This window comes from Podarcis pityusensis (genome assembly GCF_964106645.2).
Source record: "Podarcis pityusensis genome assembly, chromosome: 2".
Classification (NCBI taxonomy): Eukaryota; Metazoa; Chordata; class Lepidosauria; order Squamata; family Lacertidae; genus Podarcis; species Podarcis pityusensis.
The window spans coordinates 33,613,181-33,632,488 of record NC_138029.1 but is presented as its reverse complement, the minus strand read 5'-3'; the positions used below and the strand labels follow the sequence as shown (position 1 = coordinate 33,632,488).

The 19,308-nt window shown below is 47.8% G+C and overlaps 1 protein-coding gene across 3 annotated transcripts; it reads left to right on the top strand.

The window, feature by feature from the left end:
- The first annotated feature begins 182 nt into the window (after positions 1–182).
- Positions 183–15,991, top strand: RSAD1 (radical S-adenosyl methionine domain containing 1). 3 transcript variants are annotated; one of them, XM_080993918.1, is made up of 9 exons: positions 183–455; positions 7,138–7,271; positions 7,683–7,887; positions 8,537–8,902; positions 10,277–10,340; positions 10,563–10,710; positions 11,914–11,968; positions 14,628–14,731; positions 14,844–15,991. In XM_080993918.1, the coding sequence occupies exons 1-9, from the start codon at positions 303–305 to the stop codon at positions 14,956–14,958; spliced, it is 1,344 nt and encodes a 447-aa protein (XP_080850044.1). In that variant the 5' UTR covers positions 183–302; the 3' UTR covers positions 14,959–15,991. The 3 variants fall into 3 exon arrangements, with proteins under 3 accessions (XP_080850044.1, XP_080850045.1, XP_080850046.1); XM_080993919.1 differs by lacking the exon at positions 183–455 and adding an exon at positions 674–847; XM_080993920.1 differs by lacking the exon at positions 183–455 and adding an exon at positions 1,714–1,839.
- The last annotated feature ends 3,317 nt before the right edge of the window (positions 15,992–19,308 follow it).

The following is a 19,308-nucleotide window of genomic DNA, read 5'->3' as shown; positions in this document are numbered from 1 at the left end:
GAGAGATACCGCTCGATGAGTGCTGAAAACTATAAAGCGCACTCTGCACATGCTTAAGTGAGCTGCACTTCCGTTAACCGCCATTCTGCGAGTTCTCATGCTAGATCCTTGCAAAGAAGGGGCCGGGTTTTTTTTATTATAAAAAACCGCATTATTTATTTATTTTTTACTGTGCAAAGCAACGTGGGCCAGAGAAGCTCCAGCGGAGCCCAGCCTCTCTCGCCCCCCGCCCTCCCCGTCGCTAGGGGCGGACTCCTCGTCGCCTCCGCCCGTCAGGTGGCGGAAGAGCAGCGCGGAGCGGCATGGGCACGCTTGGCAAGCTCAGGGCGGCGCTCCCGGCTGGCCTAAGGGCAGTCCGGCCGCCAGAGAGGCTCTTCGGAGGCGCCTCCGCCGCGCAGCTCCGCCCTCGGCCTCCCGCTCCGGAAGCGGCGACGACCGCCGCGCTCTACGTCCACGTGAGTCCGGCGCGAAGCGGAACGCGACCCACCGCGCGCGAGAGGGAGGAAAAAAACATTTTATGCGCTTGCGCACGCCGGCTTCCCCGCGAGCGTTGTAAAACGGACTTTTGCGCATGCGTACCGCGAAGTAAAGCTCCTCCTCCTTTTCCTGAGGCGCTGAGTAACTCCCGCCAAATCGACTGCTGGGGATACCTTCCACACACACCTTTTAGTAAAGTGCGCATGCGCTGTTCCTTAGGCGTTCTCTGAGTCCGGAAGGAGGGTTTGCCCTGTTTCCTTTTGCAGGCCTCTTTCCCTCACCTCCAGTGCGCTTGCGTGGGGTCTGAACGGGTGAAAGTACAGTACGCTTCCTCGACGGAGCGGTTCTCACTCTGCGCATGCGCATGGTGGTGATAATGTGTCTTACATTCTCCCCCCCCCACAAAAGAACCACCTCTTACTGAGGACTTGCATGTGTTTTACAATCACAACACAGATGGTTATGACTCAACGAGAGTTGCACCATAACTGAGGAGGAAAATACTACGGACAGATCAGATACATAGAGATTTATCTACCTCATCTAGTTTCTAAGAAGTGTATAATGGATTCTGCTCAGCCAAAAGCCCAATAGACTTCCTCTGAAACAGAAATACGTGGCAACATGGCATTTTACCCCAGACTAAGCACACCTCTCTCATAGTTGACAGTCTTTCCTTGCCTTCACTCTTCCATGTCTGCCTTTGTCCTTTTTCTGTCTACTTAAGTGACAAACTACACATCATTAACACGACAGGTTGTTGCTTCCTGAGCAGTATGGTTTGATTTTCAATTGAGGGGGGTTATATGAATGCTCCTACATGTTAAAAACAGCAAAAACCTACTAATGCATCAGGAAGAATATATGTAGCACATCCCCATGAGTAATTGGGTTATTTTTGGAGGCCCTCTTCAGGAAAGAGACCTGGAAAACCACCTGTGCTGACTTTCTGTGAATTGGTATTAAAATACCATTCTGCTCTTGCTCTTCCCCATGTAATTCCATATTTGTGTTTGGAACCACAACTGATTTTATTTCAGAACAAGTTCATGCTGGGGCGTTGCCATAGCAAGTGTAGAAGACTAGGTTGCCTTGTGCTACACTTCCTCCAGCAATCATCCTCTTCCCAAGCATAATTCATAATGCAATACTAACCATATCTCCACAAAAGGAAGTCCTATTGAATGCAATGCTGCTTACCCCCAGGTTAAATTTCCCACATAACTCCTTTGTAGAGTCCTCTCTTAAACATTTCACCTGCCCAAAAATATATGGACTGAAAGACATGATGGTCACGATGACTGGAAAGCCTTTGAAGTTTAGCCAAAACTAGAGATAGAGCATCTTTATGAAATAAAACGGGTTTGTGGTTGTTTTTTTACTTGGGCTGGCATTTATTGGCTGAGATTAAACTCTGTTGAGTAGGACTAAGTCTATAGTGCAATAAGTATATTTGTATTCTGAATCTACCATGTTTATAAAACATGCTGGTGGTCACTATGTGCCTTTGGGGTAGAATGAGTGCAGAGTTAAATATTTTGCATTCCAAGCCATTTTATTGATTGCCCCTCTTGGTAGATAGAAGTGTTACAGGCTTTGGTCTGGCAAGATGTTGACGATAGCAGGACACAGCAGGGTGAAGGTACCTGTTATGTACTGAGTTGAATAGGATCCAAACTGTAGCAGTCTGATTGGTCCTAGAACAATAGGATCCAAAAGGCAGCAGTCTGATTGGTCCTAGAACAATAGGATTCAGAATGCAGCAGTCTGATTGGTCCTAGAACAATGCAGCAGTATGATTGGTTGGCAGTAACCACCCAATCCTGCTCCAGATAGAAGTGAATCCACAACCTGATTGGCTTACAGTAGAATTCCAGAATTAGCCAATCATGTGCAGCCCATTGTGTAAATAATGTATATAAAGCAGATACTGTGAGGGGACATTTATTCATTCCTCCTCACCACTATGAGCTGAATAAAGAGCATGAAATCACTTTGCGACTCTGAGTATATTTCACTGGCGACGAGGATGGGATCCCGCTGAGCTGACTGCCACACACAGCACCGCAGCACCGCCAACTGCCGCACCGCTGCCCCGCACCGTGTATCCAGGCTTCAGCTCCGGGGCACAAGGAACTCAGAATGGCAGCCAACAGCAGCTTCTCGCCATTCAACCCAGCATCTGGAGACTGGGAAGCGTACGCCTCCCGTTTCACCTTCCTCCTAGAAGCCAAAGGGGTCACCGACGAAGAAGACGCCAAGAAGAGGGCGATATTCTTCAGCGTCTGCGGAGAGGAGACGTTTGAAATCGCCCGGGCTCTCCTTGCGCCTGAAGACGTCGCTACTGTTCCATACAAAACAATAATGGAACAGCTGAAGGGGCACTTTTCGCCGCAGCCCTCAGTGGTGGCTCGTCGAAATGCCTTCTACGCAAAGCGGCAAGCCCCTGGGGAAACCATAACTGGGTTTGTGACCTCTCTCCGCCAAGCCGCCCGGTTCTGCAACTTCTCAGAGCTGGAGAACATGCTTCGTGACCGCCTCGTCGGTGGCCTGAAGGATGAGAAGCTGCAACGACGCCTCTACGCTAAGAAGGACCTAACGTTCCAGGTCGCTCTGGAGGAGGCCCTGGCAACAGAAGCTGCCGAGAGGTCGACCCAAGAGGCACGGCCGAGCCTGCCATCCCAACCGAGGGTCCACCATGAAGACCTCACCGACGACTCAGGATCCGACAGGGAGGAGGTGCACCGAGTACAGCAGCACACTCAAGCAGCGCACAGACCACAGCTGCCTCGACGAGAAGGAGGGAACTGCGCAAGCTGCGGGGAGAGTCACGAGAGGAGGACCTGCCGTTTCCGCAACGCAGAGTGCAGGCAGTGCAGAAAATCGGGACACATCGCCCGGGTGTGTCGGGCTCGGCCCACCCGACACCAGGCATCAGATGACCAATCCAAGAGCCCCAGGTCCCGGGGCCCAACGCACCAAGGCAACTCGACGGAGCTCACGGACTTCCAGGTATACCAGTTGCCCCACCCCAACGTAGAGAAAATTTATGTAGAGGTACAGATAGAGGGGGCCCCATGCCGCATGGAGCTTGACACGGGTTCAACTCTATCCATAATCTCGGCAAGGACCTTAAGGAAACTGTGTCCCACTGGGGGTCCCAAACTCAGGCCGGCCCCATTCACCCTCCGGGACTTCCAGAAACGTAAGGTCCCCACAATGGGGGTGGGGACCTTCAGGGTGCAATACCGAGGGCGGACGCGGCAACTGGACTTGCTTGTGGTCAAGGGCCCCTACATTAGCTTACTGGGATTGGCATGGTTTGGACCACTGGGGCTAGCTGTCACCGGGGTGAACCACACTAGCTTACAAGTGGACGTGGACGCCATATGCAAGGAATTTCCAGGGGTTTTCGATGGGAAATTGGGACAGTATACGGGCCCCCCCATTGCGCTACAGCTTGACCCCGCAGTACGACCGGTCAGGCTCAAGGCCCGCCGGGTCCCGTTCGCCTTGAAACCCCGTATAGACGAGGAATTGGACCGACTCGTAGAGCAAGGAGTGCTGGAGCCGGTGCCTAATGCTCCCTGGGAAACCCCAATCGTCACACCCGTCAAGCCTAATGGTTCGGTCCGCATCTGCGCAGACTACAAATGTACCATAAACAAGGCCCTCACGGCCCACGCATACCCAGTGCCAGTGGTCAGCCATGTCCTTGCCACCCTGGCTGGGTCGAAAATTTTTGGCAAGCTGGACTTGGCCCAAGCATATCAACAGCTGCCAGTAGATGAGGCCACAGCAGAGGCACAGACGATTGTGACGCACAGAGGAGCGTTCAGGGTAAAGCGGCTGCAATTCGGTGTCAGCGTGGCACCAGGCATATTCCAGAATATAATGGACTCTCTCCTTAAAGGGATTCCTGGCGTCACCCCCTTCTTCGATGATGTGTTGATTGCCGGCCCCACACCAGAGGAGTTTGAGGACCGCCTCCGCACCGTTCTGCACCGTTTCCAGACGGCGGGTCTCAAGGTGAAGCGGGAAAAATGTCTACTAGGAGTGCCTCAGGTGGACTTTCTGGGATTTATGGTGGACGCAGAAGGGGTCCACCCGACTGGGGACAAGGTACGGGCCATTTGTGATGCCCCAGCGCCCAAGAGCAAGACTGAACTTCAGGCCTTCTTGGGACTATTGAACTTTTACCATTCCTTCCTTCCCCACAAGGCGGCGGTAGCGGAGCCCCTACACAGACTCCTGGACAAGCGGGCCCCTTGGGTGTGGGGCCAGCGCCAGGAGGCCGCATTCCAGGCAGTCAAGGACTTGCTTGTCTCAAACTCGGTCTTGGCACACTTCGACGAGAGGCTGCCGGTGGTGCTAGCATGTGACGCCTCACCCTATGGCATTGGAGCTGTCCTGGGGCACCAACTCCCGGATGGAAGAGAGGTACCGGTGGCGTACTTTTCCCAGACACTCAACACAACCGAGCGGAACTACTCGCAAATCGACAAGGAGGGTCTGGCAATCGTAAAGGGAGTAAAAAAATTCCATGATTTCTTGTACGGGCGGCCCTTCACCGTGGTGACTGACCACAAGCCGTTGCTTGGCTTGTTTGCCCCCGAAAAGCAGACCCCCCAAGTGCTGTCTCCTCGCGTCCTCAGGTGGTCAATTTTCCTTGCCAGCTACCAGTATGCACTGATTCACCGACCTGGGAAGGCGATGGGCCATGCGGACGCCCTCAGCAGGCTACCACTACCGGAAACAGGCCCTGACCCAGCACCTGCACAAGAGGTTATGAGCCTGGAGCTGCTTCCCGACTGCCCCATTCAGGCACAAGAAGTTGCACACCATTCCAAGAAAGATAGGGTCATCTCCCGGGTCCTGGACTGGGTGTGGAGGGGATGGCCCAGCAGCAGCCCCGGGCCAGAATTCGCCGGCTACACAACCCGCAAACATGAACTGTCGGCCCACAAGGGGTGCCTGTTATGGGGAAGCAGAGTCGTTGTTCCCCAGCCCCTCTGCAAAAGGGTCCTCACAGCCCTACACGAGACACATCCAGGGGTAGTAAGAATGAAGGCCCTTGCCAGGAGTTATGTGTGGTGGCCGGGGATCGATGGAGAGATAGAGGCCTGGGTCAAACACTGCCAGGCCTGCCAAGAATCCCGCCCAGATCCCCCAAGGGCCCCAGTCCAGTCCTGGGAGTCCGCCCGAGCACCATGGTCACGCCTGCATGTGGATTTCGCTGGCCCCTTTCAGGGGAAAACATTCTTCATAGTGGTGGACTCCTACACCAAATGGCTGGAAGTCGCACTGGTACCGTCCACTTCCACGTCCGCAGCCATCCGGGTACTACGCAGGCTGTTTGCAACCCACGGGCTCCCTGACACTCTCGTCTCAGACAACGGGACTGCATTTACGTCAGGAGAATTCCAAACCTTCACAGCGCAGAACGCCATCCGCCACATCCGTTCGGCGCCGTTCCACCCTGCCACCAATGGCCAAGCAGAACGCATGGTGCGGACCACCAAGGACACCCTTCGCCGCATGACGCAAGGGGACTGGGAGTACCGCCTTGCCACATTCCTTCTAGCACAGCACAGCACCCCCAGCTCAACGACTGGCCGGAGCCCCGCTGAACTACTAATGGGTCGGCGCCTTGCAATCAGATTGGACCGCCTTCACCCCGATAGAGCTCAGGATGAGGTAGTGGTGGGGGAAGGCAGGAACCCCCGGACCTTCGAGGCCCAGGACCCAGTGTACGCAAAGAATTTTGGGGCAGGCCCAGCATGGGTACCCGCCACAATCACCAGGGTCACTGGCCCCGTGTCGTACGAGGTGCTAACGGATGGGGGGCAATGCTGGCGCCGCCACTGCGACCAGATACGGCGACGATTCCCGGGAGAAAACCAGGAGGAGGACAGGTCAGAGGAGTCCCAAGGGAACAGCGGGGCAGTGAGGCCCATAGAGCAGGAGGGGCCAGCAGGAGAGGCAGAATCAGTAAATACAGAGAGGACCCGTGAGGCCGAAAGGACACCGGAACCAGAACCACGACTGAGCGAGCCGGTTGCACCAGACCAAACAGCCGCATCACAGCCAGCATCCTTGGAACACGAGCCAGAACCCGGAGCCCGGACCAGGGAACACCCCAGGCCACAACGCACACGTAGGCCGCCGGCATACCTTGAGGACTATGAATGCGACCTCCCGGGCAGGACTGGAACTTAGAGGGGAGGGGTGTTATGTACTGAGTTGAATAGGATCCAAACTGTAGCAGTCTGATTGGTCCTAGAACAATAGGATCCAAAAGGCAGCAGTCTGATTGGTCCTAGAACAATAGGATTCAGAATGCAGCAGTCTGATTGGTCCTAGAACAATGCAGCAGTATGATTGGTTGGCAGGAACCACCCAATCCTGCTCCAGATAGAAGTGAATCCACAACCTGATTGGCTTACAGTAGAATTCCAAAATTAGCCAATCATGTGCAGCCCATTGTGTAAATAATGTATATAAAGCAGATACTGTGAGGGGACATTTATTCATTCCTCCTCACCACTATGAGCTGAATAAAGAGCATGAAATCACTTTGCGACTCTGAGTATATTTCAGTACCAGAAAGTGTGTTAGGTCATAACAAATAAGAATTCTATTGTTTCCTTGGTCTCTTAGTGGCCCTACTGTGAGAAACGCTGCAGCTACTGCAACTTCAACAAGTACATTCCCCGAAATCTTGATGAGCAGAAAATGAGGAACTGTCTTGTTCAGGAGGCCCAGACCCTGATCCAACTCAGCCAAGTCAAGAGGTTAGTATAGTGGAAGATGAGGGGGAGGTTTTGAACAGTCAGGATTTACAGTCAGGGAACTTTGGAAGGAAAGGGAAAGAGATGAGTTTTACAACAAAGCCAGCAGCTGCTCTTGCGTTGGGAATTTTAGTGATTTGGAATAAGCCCAATATATTCAGTACAGATGCTCTTCACCATTAGAGGACAGTGGCTTTTGTGAAATCCTACAGAGGTTTGAAGTCTTTCTGATCAGTGGGAACATTATGTTGTATATTTGTTAAGTGGCTTGTAAACTGCTATAGGAAGATTTATTTATTTTATTGAAAAGCAGTAGACAAAAAAAAGGCAATGAGATGTATGGCTGAGACGTATATGGCTCAACACTGTGGGTTCCTCAGATATGTCCCTCTCACCCTCTCCTTGGTTTTGCAGAATCACATCAGTGTTCTTTGGTGGAGGGACGCCAAGCCTGGCCAACCCGCTCACCATTGCTGCTGTCCTGGACACTGTCTCCCAGTGTGCCCATTTAGCAGAAGGCACTGAGGTTACACTGGAAGCCAATCCCACTTCAGCAGATGCCTCGTGCCTGGCTGAGTTCCAGAAAGCTGGTGTCAATCGCCTCTCCATTGGTGTCCAGGTGAGGTGACGGGTGCATTGCTTTCAGGGCTGTATTAATCTGTGCTGATCCAGTTACAATATTCCTTTTGGGAGAAGTTTCTAAAAAGCATTTATGGAAATGTTTGGCAACTTGCATTTGTCAAAAATGGTTGAGCTTGCCACTCTATTTATCAGCATCTCTCTTCCTCCCCTTTCCTGCCCATAGTATGCCAGAAACAGCAAACAGTTACTTATGGAATAAATATCTCAGAATAGTCCAGGATAACCACCAATCTGACCTGTGAGAAATTCCTTTCCTGTTACTATTTTTCTACATCCACAATTTTAAAAGTAAGAGTTAAATTTGGCAAGGGGGAAAGCAAACAACAACCTGGGGATCAGTGTGAGATTTCAGTCAGGGAAGGAGTTAAAACACAACCCCCCCAAGAATGTATTTCAAAGGGGAGAGGGAGGAAATGGGAAATCTCTTGCACAAACTGTTTTTTGGCCACCAGACTCTTCACATTTTGCTCCCATTGGTTCTTGCTTGCACCTGACATTCAAAAATCTTCATGCTCTAATAGTGTTTTCACTCTTGCCTTACTCATATCTCTTTCCCAACACTTGCACTTCTTTTTCTCCTGATAAATGATGCAAATATACTCATGTTTTCCCGTCCTCATCAACAGTCACTTAATAATACTGAACTGAAACTCCTTGGAAGGAACCACACATCTTGTGACGCTCTACGAACTTTAGAAGAAGCCAAGAAACTCTTTGCAGGCCGTACTTCCATTGACCTCATATTTGGACTCCCGGGTCAGACCAATGCATCGTGGATCCAGGGTCTGGAGGAAATGCTCACTGTGTGTGATGACCACATCTCTCTCTACCAGCTGACACTGGAGAGGGGAACTTCGCTTTTCAAGCAAGTCCACCAGGGCTCCCTGCCCATGCCTGATCCGGATGTAGTATCAGAGATGTACGAGTGCTCTCGGCATGTTTTGCAAAATTCAGGTTTCCATCAGTACGAGGTCTCCAATTTCGCTAGGAATGTAAGTCTGTTACTTTGCCTAGAACCTCTGCTATACAGTGGTACCTCGCAAGACGAATGCCTCGCAAGACGAAAAACGCGCAAGACGAAAGAGTTTTCCGTTTTTTGAGTCGTTCCGCAAGACGAATTTCCCTATGGGCTTGCTTCGCAAGACGAAACGTCTTGCCAGTTCTTGCGAGTTTGTTTCCTTTTTCTTAAAGCCGCTAAGCCGTTAATAGCCGCTAAGCTGCTAATAGCCGCTAAGCCGCTAATAGCCGTGCTTCGCAAGACGAAAAAACCGCAAGACGAAGAGACTCACGGAACGGATTAATTTCGTCTTGCGAGGCACCACTGTATAGCTTAAATCAGGAGTGGGGACCTTACTCAGTCCAAGGGCAGCAACCAAACATTGTGAATCTTTCCCACACACCAATTCATACACACCAATGTTACCCACTTCCATCCATTCTCATGTATAATACAGACCATACCAATACCCATTCATGTTTGTTTTCTCCCCACCCCAACACACACTCTGACCACACCTCCAAATAATTAGGCTTGAAAAAGCATTGGAGTTGCAGTCTCCACAAAGATCTCGCTCTCTCACACACATATACAACAGCTAAGCTTGAAAACAGCTTCGCATTGGAGTCATTGGAAGACTTTTTTTCAAGACAATTGCCACAGGTGGAGGGTAACTGGGGTTGAGGGTCATAGCTGCTAAGGGAATGGTTAACCTTCTCCCCGTGTGCTGTCACACACACAGAGAGAGAGAGAGAGAGAGAGAGAGAGAGAGAGAGTTTTCAAGCCTGACAAGCAAGAGGAGCTTTTTTCAGTGTGGGGGTTGCAGGATATGGTTAACCCTTCCCTCTTCAGTTGCAACCACTCCAAAAAAGCCACAAAACAATCCCCCCCAAGGGGGATATGCAGAGAAGCACCCATGGGTCTCATCCAGTCTTCAGATGGATTGGTGGCGGGGTTCCTCTGGCCCAAGCAGAAGGGAGTAGACAAAATAATTTCGGATAATGAAATAAGCTTGCTTGCTTGCTTGATTGAGTGTGTGTGTGTGTGTGTGTGTGTGTAAAGAGAAGAATATTATCCAGCTACAGAAGTGAAGCAAACATGCTCTGAGGATGCCTTCTTAGCAAAGAACAGAGCATGTTATGGAAGGCAGTAGGCACAGGCTGAGACTGATAGTCAGAAGGCTTAGTTCCCATCCCAAGAGAGAGCTTTAAATCTGAGCTTTCCACTTTCTCACAAAACTTGAATTCTGGATCCACTGAGTTGCTGAGCGTCCTCAGGAGTCAGTCGCTAAAGGGTGCCCAGCATGGTGTAACACTGGACTACCTATTCCTTAGTGGTTATGCTGTTCTGTTTTTTTTTCCCCCTGCAGGGGGCACTTAGTACCCACAACCTGTCCTATTGGCAAGGGAGTCAATATATCGGGATTGGACCAGGTGAGCATTGCTTGGGGAGATGAGAGGGGCCAGCCGCTTCCCAATCTGGGCTCTCCAAAGTGCTTTTCAGATGGCACCATTTTAGCTGTGCTTCATGTTAGACATGAGTTGTTGGGGAAAGATGGCCTTAGCCATCTGATGGCTGGGCAGTTATGCACATTTGCTTCCCATACCCTCTAGAGACGAAGAATTAAGCCACAGCCCTGGCTGCCTCTTTCCTAGGTGCCCATGGGAGATTTGTGCCATGGGGAGATGGCAAGGTCCATCGGGAGGCCAGGATACAGACTTTGGAGCCAGATGTATGGATGAAGGAGGTGTTGGCCGTTGGGCACGGGACCCGGAAGCGGACTGAACTCAGCAAACTGGATATGTAAGCAGAAGGGGAGGCGAGGAGGCAGTTTTATCCCATGAATTTGAGTAGAATTCCTTCAAACCATGGTATTGCAGCGGGAACACCTTGGATTCAAGTTTTGACTTGACCACGAACTCAGTAGTTGCCCATAGGCATGCCATGACTGCTTAGGCCCCCATCTGCAATAGGGGAATACAGTGGTACCTTGGGTTACATATGCTTCAGGTTACATACGCTTCAGGTTACAGACTCCGCTAACCCAAAAATAGTACCTCGGGTTAAGAACTTTGCTTCAGGATGAGAACAGAAATCGTGCTCTGGTAGCGCGGCGGCAGCAGGAGGCTCCATTAGCTAAAATGGTGCTTCAGGTTAAGAACAGTTTCAGGTTAAGAACGGACCTCCGGAATGAATTAAGTACTTAACCCGAGGTACCATTGTACTAAGACCTACATTACATTGCTGTTAGGATTTCTGAGAAAATCCATGTGAAATGCTTTGAACACTCTATGTGAAATGCTTTGAACACTCTAAAGAAGGGGGTGGGGAGGATTTTCAGCTCAAGGGCCTCATTCCCTCAAGTCAGTCTTTTAGGGTGGCAGTGGTGGGTGGGGCCAGAGGCAAGGAATGGATGGAGCCACAGTGACTCTTATCTTTGATATGGTGGCTACATTTCAGCTGTGGAGAATCCAGAGGCTTCTATGCATACTCATCTCTCCACCCTTCAGCTGGGCCAGGGTTTCCCAAACTTGGGGCTCCAGCCGCTTTTGGACTACAGTTCACATCATCCCCGGCCACTGGTCCTGGTAGCTGGGGATTATGAGAATTGTAGTCCAACAACAGCTGGAGACCTAAGTTTGGGAAACTGATCTAGGCAAATATGTTTTAATATGTATATAAAGCTTGAAATAGCAGGTGAAGTTGGTTCAGAGCATGTGTCCTCTGCGTAGGCCAGACATAGCCAAACTTGGCCCTCTAGATGTTTTGGGACTACAACTCCCATCATCCCTAGCTAACAGGACCAGTGGTCAGGGATGATGGGAATTGTAGTCCCAAAACAGCTGGAGGGCCAAGTTTGGCCATGCCTGGTCTAAGCTAATCTGCTACAGTTGCTAGGAATGGTGTGTGCAGAAAAAGCAGTACAGGTTTCTGGTGACTATTCCTAGGTTGCTAGAGAGTTCTATGTCCTTGTGTTATGTTACCCTGTGACTGTCTCCTTTGCAGACTGGAAGAGGTTCTGATGTTGGGGCTTCGTATGGATATAGGAATTACACACAAGGTGAGGTGTGATTGTGCCAGCAACTGCACTTGCAGCCAACTGGGTGGGGCTGAAATTTTCAGTGCCCTAACTCCAGAGCTTTGGGCAGAAATGGCCTATTACTTCCTCTTTTTCTGAACTTTCTCTGTCTTTTCCACAAGGTACTCAGCAGGTAGAATCAAAAGAATTAAAGAGAAATGAGTGGCCAAGAAGCAAAATACGTGACCAGCACCAGTGGTTTGAATCTGCTTTTAAAAGATTGGATTTTTATTCCTTTTGGAGAAAGCTTTGAAAAACCTGCTGGTTGTGGTTGCTAAATGAATGAAAGCTGGAAATAACCTTCGTGGGATTTCCACTGGCCACGAGGCTCTCAATTTTAGGAACTGCAGATTTTCCCCGCCCTCGGTTTATTTTCCTTAAAACACACATTGTTGCTTTCAGTGGTCCAACAAGGAGAGAATTAGCTGTTGCCTAAAGCAACCCACAGGAACGTGGGTGGCGCTGTGGTCTAAACCACTGAGCCTAGGGCTTGCCGATCGGAAGGTTGGCGGTTCGAATCCCTGTGACGGGGTTAGCTCCCGATGCTCGGTCCCAACTCCTGCCAACCTAGCAGTTTGAAAGCACATCAAATGCAAGTAGATAAATAGGTACCGCTCCGGCGGGAAGGTAAACAGCGTTTCTGTACAGTGCTCTGGTTTCGCCAGAACCGGCTTAGTCATGCTTGCCACATGACCTGGAAAAACTGTATGTGGACAAACGGCGATATGAACACCGCAACCCCAGAGTCGTTAGCGACTGGACTTAACTGTCAGGGGTCCTTTGCCTTTACCTTTAAAGCAACCCCCTGCACCTTTCTCTCTCTCCAACTTTTATTCAGAGTTATATTTGTTTCCTTGCATCTATCAGCAGCATCCAGTTATGTACACTGGGAGCAGGAAAGAAAAGGAAAATAACATGGTTATTTCTGACCAAAAGCATTACTAGGGTGGGGAAAAACAACTCAACACTGAGCTTCTTAATTTGGCAGCAGTGATGTGTCAGGCATCTTGTTGAGTAGTACTGTAAGCTACACCAGGAACTGGGACCATGGGGCTCTCCAGATGTTCTTGGGACTCCAACTCCCATCAATCCCAGCCAACAAGGCTGGTGGTCCGAGATGATGGGAGCCAAGTTCAACATTGGGAGGGTCATGTTTCCCATTCCTGCCCTAAATCTTCACCCCTCCAAGAAAGACAAAAATGGCGAAGTCAAGCTTTGAAAATCAAACCGATTCAAGCTTGCCAAATTGCTTAGCACATTTTGGTTATGGTAGAAATCTAGAAACCGCTAGACAATTTTGCACAGTCCCAGTGCAGGCTGAGATGAAAACAACAATATACCGTATTTTTTGCACCATAACACTCACTTTTTTCCTCCTAGAAAGTAAGGGGAAATGTCTGTGCGTGTTATGGAGGAAATGCCTACGGGTAGCATGCCTACGGATTTTCCTCCTCTAAAAACTACGTGCGTGTTATGGTCGGGTGCGTGTTATAGAGCGAAAAATACGGTACTTCCACCCTTGCTGCAGCTTAACTTGCCAGGCTTACTCCCAATGATGGTTTGTTGCCAACAATATAAAAGGGGTGTTGGCATTCAAATATGGGTTTGCCACCAAACTAGCATCTAGATTCTGTTTTAGCAACTGACATGGCCGCTCAGTTACTGACCTTCATTACAAAGATGCAATCAACCTAGGATTTCAGAAAGATATGCTAGCTTGAATGCTGGTTGCCAAAGACAGAAGGGGAAAAAAGCAAAAAAGAATTTATTTATTTTTATGTATGTACATTACTTCTTGCCTTTTGGTGTTAGGAGTCTTCAAAGGTAGCCAGAAAATAAATAAAGACCATAAAAAACCAATTTAAAACAACTCATAAATCAACAACTCATAAAATCAGTAAATGATATACTTCAAGCAATATGTAGAGCTGGGTTGCACATAATACAAACTATGGCTTAGTGCAAATGGAGAAATCACAGTCATTTTGCTGCTGCTTCTGTCTTGCTGCTGCCGTCGCACTGCTGTGAGCCAAGCCATGCCTTGGCTTAGGGTGTCATTTGAACCCAGGCTTGAGGTTTGTGTCGCTCCAGTCAAGCCATGAGCTGTAACTACGGGGTGTTCTGGGTTTACAGCTTGTAATTTGTCTGGAGCAGGCAAACCCAAAGCCTAGGTTAAGACAACATGCTTAGCCAAGGGAAGGCTTAGCTCACAGCAGCGCAGCAGGGGGAGGAGCGCTCTCCAGGAACACTCACACGAAGCCATGGTTTGTTTGGTGTAGTGTTATATGCAAACTTGATAGCAGAATGGGAGGCTGTGGGGGGAGTTACTGCGCTTCCTGAAAATTTCTAGGGAGCTAGAGCATCCTTGAGGATGTGCCGCAAGAGAATAGGTCCAACTTCTTGAGGACGCCAGTTTAAACTCTGGTGGCGGAGGGGAGCAACCAGAGCAGGGGCCCATCATATGGTCTTAAAAGTATATGAGAGGCTGAGGAATTCATTGCGAGGACTTTATAATTGACATTTGGAAGTCGCATTCCCCCCCCACCTCCCACTCATTAGTGTTCTGATAGGACATCAACTGCAAAGCAAATTCTCGAAACTATCGAGCAACACCCATCCTAGCAGCATTTCTTTTCTACAGCACTGGCTGCAATTTGCCCCTGACCTCAGCCTGTGGGATGCATTTGGAGAATCGGAGGAAGTGAAAGAGCTGGAGGAGGGCGGTTTGCTGCTTCTAGACGACAAGTAAGGGGACCCTACGGGTTCATCATGTTTCTCTGTGAAGAAAGATGCTGTTGTCTGCTGTGGAAGATTAATCCATGTCCTTGTCGGTGGGGATTGGTTTGTTTTTTTGCAGGGGACTTAGATGTTCTTGGAGAGGCCTGGCTGTGTTGGATTCTCTGCTGCTGACACTTCTCAACCAGTTCCAGAAAGTCTGGGTGGAAAGAGAAAAAACGTTCAATCAAACCTGAAGTCCCTACTTAGGTTCCTTAAGAAGTAAAGGATCGCAGGAAGCAGCCTTATACTGGGTAGGGCAGGACACTAGGGATTAGGAATTTTCCAACCTTGTGCACTGACTCACACTACCATCCGGGGATAGTAATTTAGCCATCTTGATCTCATTTTCTCCACCTACTAAAGCTGGGATAATGACCATGAGCCTTGCAGATGAAATACATGGGTGGTTATGGAACCACAGCATTCTCGTGATGTTAGTAGCAAGGAGGGAAAACAAGGCAACAAAATGGAATGCAGGGCATTGATCCATGCAGGGGTAGGGCCCACATCCTCAGGTGGTGTGCCCTGATGGCGTCACTAATCACTGGTCCAACAGGCTGAACGAGTAACTTTCTACATAGGATGAAATTTCAGCCATTGTCCATTAAACCCATAGCTAAAAGCACAATGCAAACTTATACTTCAGAGGTAGGATGACTATATTTCAGGGGTGATTTAAATTGAGAAAGCACCGTATTTTTCACTCTATATGTCGCACCAGACCACAAGACGCACCTAGTTTTTGGAGGAGGAAAACAAGAAAAAAAATATTCTGAATCTCAGAAGCCAGAACAACAAGAGGGATCACTGCGCGGTGAAAGCAGCAATCCCTTTTGCTGTTCTGGCTTCTGGGATAGCTGCGCAGCCTGCATTCGCTCCATAAGACGCACACACATTTCCCCTTACTTTTTAGGAGGGAAAAAGTGAGTCTTATAGAGCAAAAAATACGGTATGTTGGCTAGATGAGCTTCAAGTTTCCTACTAGATATAATTTTGGTTGTGTGTGGAGATTATAGTCGCACATTTTGAGAACCGCGGTGGAATTCAAATGACAGCTAATTTATTCAACAAATGAAATAAAGAGTTCAGTTAGGTTTTATACACATTATATACAAACTCCCATGCATGGACTCCGGACAGCAGGAAACGTGCTCCATTTTGCATTTACTGGCTAACACAGTAACACAGAGACCGGTGATAATAATAATAAAAACGGAAACAGAAACATGCCATGTCTTTTCTGCTCAGGTTCATCCACTGGGAAGGTGGGTGTGTCAGCTAACTTGATGCACACTGTGCTGGTTGGCTGGCCTCCTATGATGTCACCAGGAAACTTCCTTGTGCTCATTCCCTGGAACAATGCTGCACTGGATTTTGAAGGTAATGAAGGGAAGGATGAACACATGAACAGGATAGTTTGGAAAAATAAATTAAAAAGGACAGCTGACCTGAAGCGTGTTGGAAGTACAAGACTAATTGCTGAGCCAGTATCTGATTTGCTGATATGCACATAAGTTGTCTTGGGCTCACCCAACAGCCAAAGACCAAATCAAGCTCTCTTAAAAGCACACAAACAACAGAACTTTTAAAACATCAATAAAATTCAGTTCCAGAGACTAACAGGCTCTTTTTAAATATTATGCCTGGAGCTTTTGCACCTTAATTGTGAAAATAATTTAAAATATGTAAAATAATATGGCAGAAGCATGGAAAGACCTGGAATCAAAGCAACATTATGCAGCTTAAAGTTCATCTCACCAACCTGGTGAAAAGTTCTTACTTAGTATGTGGTTTTTGTTTTGCCAAAATTGAATAAGATTCCTGAGGTGAAACTACTTTAATGCTGCTTTTTAAGGGAACAAGCCTAGCAATCTCCTGTGCTGTTGGTTTTCTTGCCGCAGGATAGGCTTTAAAAATAATTTATTGTAAGCCACACAGGAAATTTGTTGCAGGGTGAGATTTAGATCCTAAATAAAACAGACTTGTAAGTGGGGTAACTACACCAAACACAGCTTCACTAAACACGCAAAAAGTTTGGGAGTTTTGCACCTTGGTACAATTGCATGGAGGTAAATGGGCTGCTAGGTCATTTCTAACTTACCCATCAGGGGGTTGTGCGTGTGTATAATCTCTCTCATGAAAAACTGCCTCTTCTTTCCAAATGCAGGGAGAGAGACAAACACACTCACATCTAAGGGCTGATTAAAATCAGTAAAGCAATTAAAGCTTATTACAATCACTCTGGGAGGCAGGAGTAAACTACTAGGGCAGGAATTAAACATAAAGTGGAATAATTACAGCTTTAATTTCAGCTTCTTTTTACGCTGGATTTCCATCTACTCTTCACTAGTGTGCACATAACTTTTTAATAGATTTACTATGACTAACAGTCTTTAATATTTGCCATTCTCCTCCTTGCAGTAGCTAAGCTATAGAATCTGCAATGTAAATAGGACAAGCAGACACATTCCCTGCCCCCCAGCTTATAATTTAAAATAGACATGTAAGGAAAAGAAGAGATAAGGACATAAAATATAGGAGATAATGGGCTGTTGGAGCGGGGTGCAGAAGAGAAGGGGGGGGGAGAGTTCTAATAGAAAAAAGTACATTTCAGACAGAGGGGTGGAAGATGGCATAGTGTGGATTTTGGTGGGAAGGGAATTCAATTAATAACAATAGGGGGGTGAGGGCAGATATGGCATAGAAGGGCAGATATGGCATAGAAGCCAAGACTGAACAGGAAAACAGAACCAGCAGAAGTAATGTGGGAATAAAAAAAAGAGGAGGCAAAAGGGTTGACAAATTAAAAGGGGAAATGGCTGTATAAGAGGAGTTTATATGAACAAGACAGTCAGTTAAAGATGGGAAAATAGGAACAATGTGGTGAAAACCATGGGAAGAAAGAACAAGCCGAAGAGCCATAGGATATATCTGCAAAGCAAATAGTTGAGGGTTGCCTTTAGTTTGTGCTAGACTCCTCCAGTTGGCTAAATTGATAATATGGTGTTGCCTCTTCAGCAACATGGTTGTATGGCAAAGACATACTGCACAAAATTACAATTGTAGTCTAGGAACACGTCTATTACTCACATCCTTCCCAAAGCAAGTTTGGAACCTGTTGATAGCTTTGCAACAGGAGAGCTCCTTATGATCTCGTGCCTCTGTTATTTGAACCACAAAACGTATTTAGACCTCACTGCTAAATTAGATTTGAAGAAATGATTTCGAAATTTAGGCTGGAATCCTGAACATATTTGCTTGGCAGAGATTCAAACAGAAATCACCAAGACTTGCTTCTGACTAAACATGGTCAAGATTTAACTGAAGGAAAGAAGGGAACATGTTTTCAGATAATCCCCTGAAAACAACTTTCTATTATATGAGCAAGGAAATGTGTGTACAGTTAAACTGGATGAGCCAAAGGAGCATTCCATCATTTAAATGCTCGAACATTCTAGCTATAAAATACAAAATAATTTGTCCCATATGGAATTTGATGCAGGGAACCTGTGTGGTTTGGTTTAAAGAAGAAAAGAAATGGCCAACATACAATGATTTCCCCTCTAACAGTTTATCAGTTTATGACTTTTTTTTCTCCTTTTGCCATTTTAGTTTCTCCCCCCCTTAAAAAAAAGAATATTATAGGCATTTTGATATACATGCTTTGGTCCCCTCACTCCCCAAAACAGCATAATTTGCCAGAAAACAAATGACAGCAGGCAGCAAAGTGTTCAAGCCTCCCACACCTGTATTTTTAAAGCCACCTACACAATTAACAATTGTTACCGGTAATTCTTTAAATGCAGTATCACTTGATTTGGCCATTATTATTATTATTTTTTTTGCATATGATAATTGCTAGTAAGGTAACAGAACTCTTATCCTAAAGCAAATGTTTATTCTCAAATACGGGGGGGGGGGGGCAGATATTTTTTGGGGGGGAGGGGTGTCCTCCCAGTCCAGTTCTTCCTTGTAGCATTTCCTACGCTGGGATTTTATTTTGGACTGTCAAGAGCTCATTGGGCGTCTCCTGCAACACTTACGTTTTTACATCACTTGGTAAACATGTAAACTAATGGGACTTTTCCTGTCACCGTCATATCCGAGTTTATGGAGAAACAAGCCTGCCTCAATGGAGTAGGCGGGGAAAACAATGGAATAAGTACCAAAACCCCCGAACTGCGGTGGCGACACCACTTGCTCGCGTATTTGCATCCATGCGGGGGCGGCGCACCCTCTGCTACTTCCCATTTTTAGAAGGTGAAAAGGAAGGGGGATTTGCTCAGAGTTGGAGGCAGCCGGTTGGGTGTTTCTGGAGTTCAGAAAGGCCATCCTATTCTACCGCTCCTCTTGCAACTGGAGCCTTGGTGTGTGAACTCGCCACTGGCAGAAGTAATAATAATAATAATAATAATAATAATAATATTTACACCCCGCCCATCTGGCTGGGTTTCCCCAGCCACTCTGGGCGGCTTCCAATAGAACACTAAAATACAAAAACCTATTAAACATTAAAAGCTTCCCTAAACAGGGCTGCCTTCAGA

What these genes read in the sequence shown, in the direction of transcription:
- RSAD1 (XM_080993918.1), top strand. Translation starts at nt 303, where the DNA reads ATGGGCACGCTTGGCAAGCTCAGGGCGGCGCTCCCGGCTGGCCTAAGG. An exon ending in CAACTCAGCCAAGTCAAGAG is followed by an intron (nt 7,272 to 7,682) that starts GTTAGTATAGTG and finishes TTGGTTTTGCAG; the next exon opens with AATCACATCAGTGTTCTTTG. An exon ending in ATATAGGAATTACACACAAG is followed by an intron (nt 11,969 to 14,627) that starts GTGAGGTGTGAT and finishes TCTTTTCTACAG; the next exon opens with CACTGGCTGCAATTTGCCCC.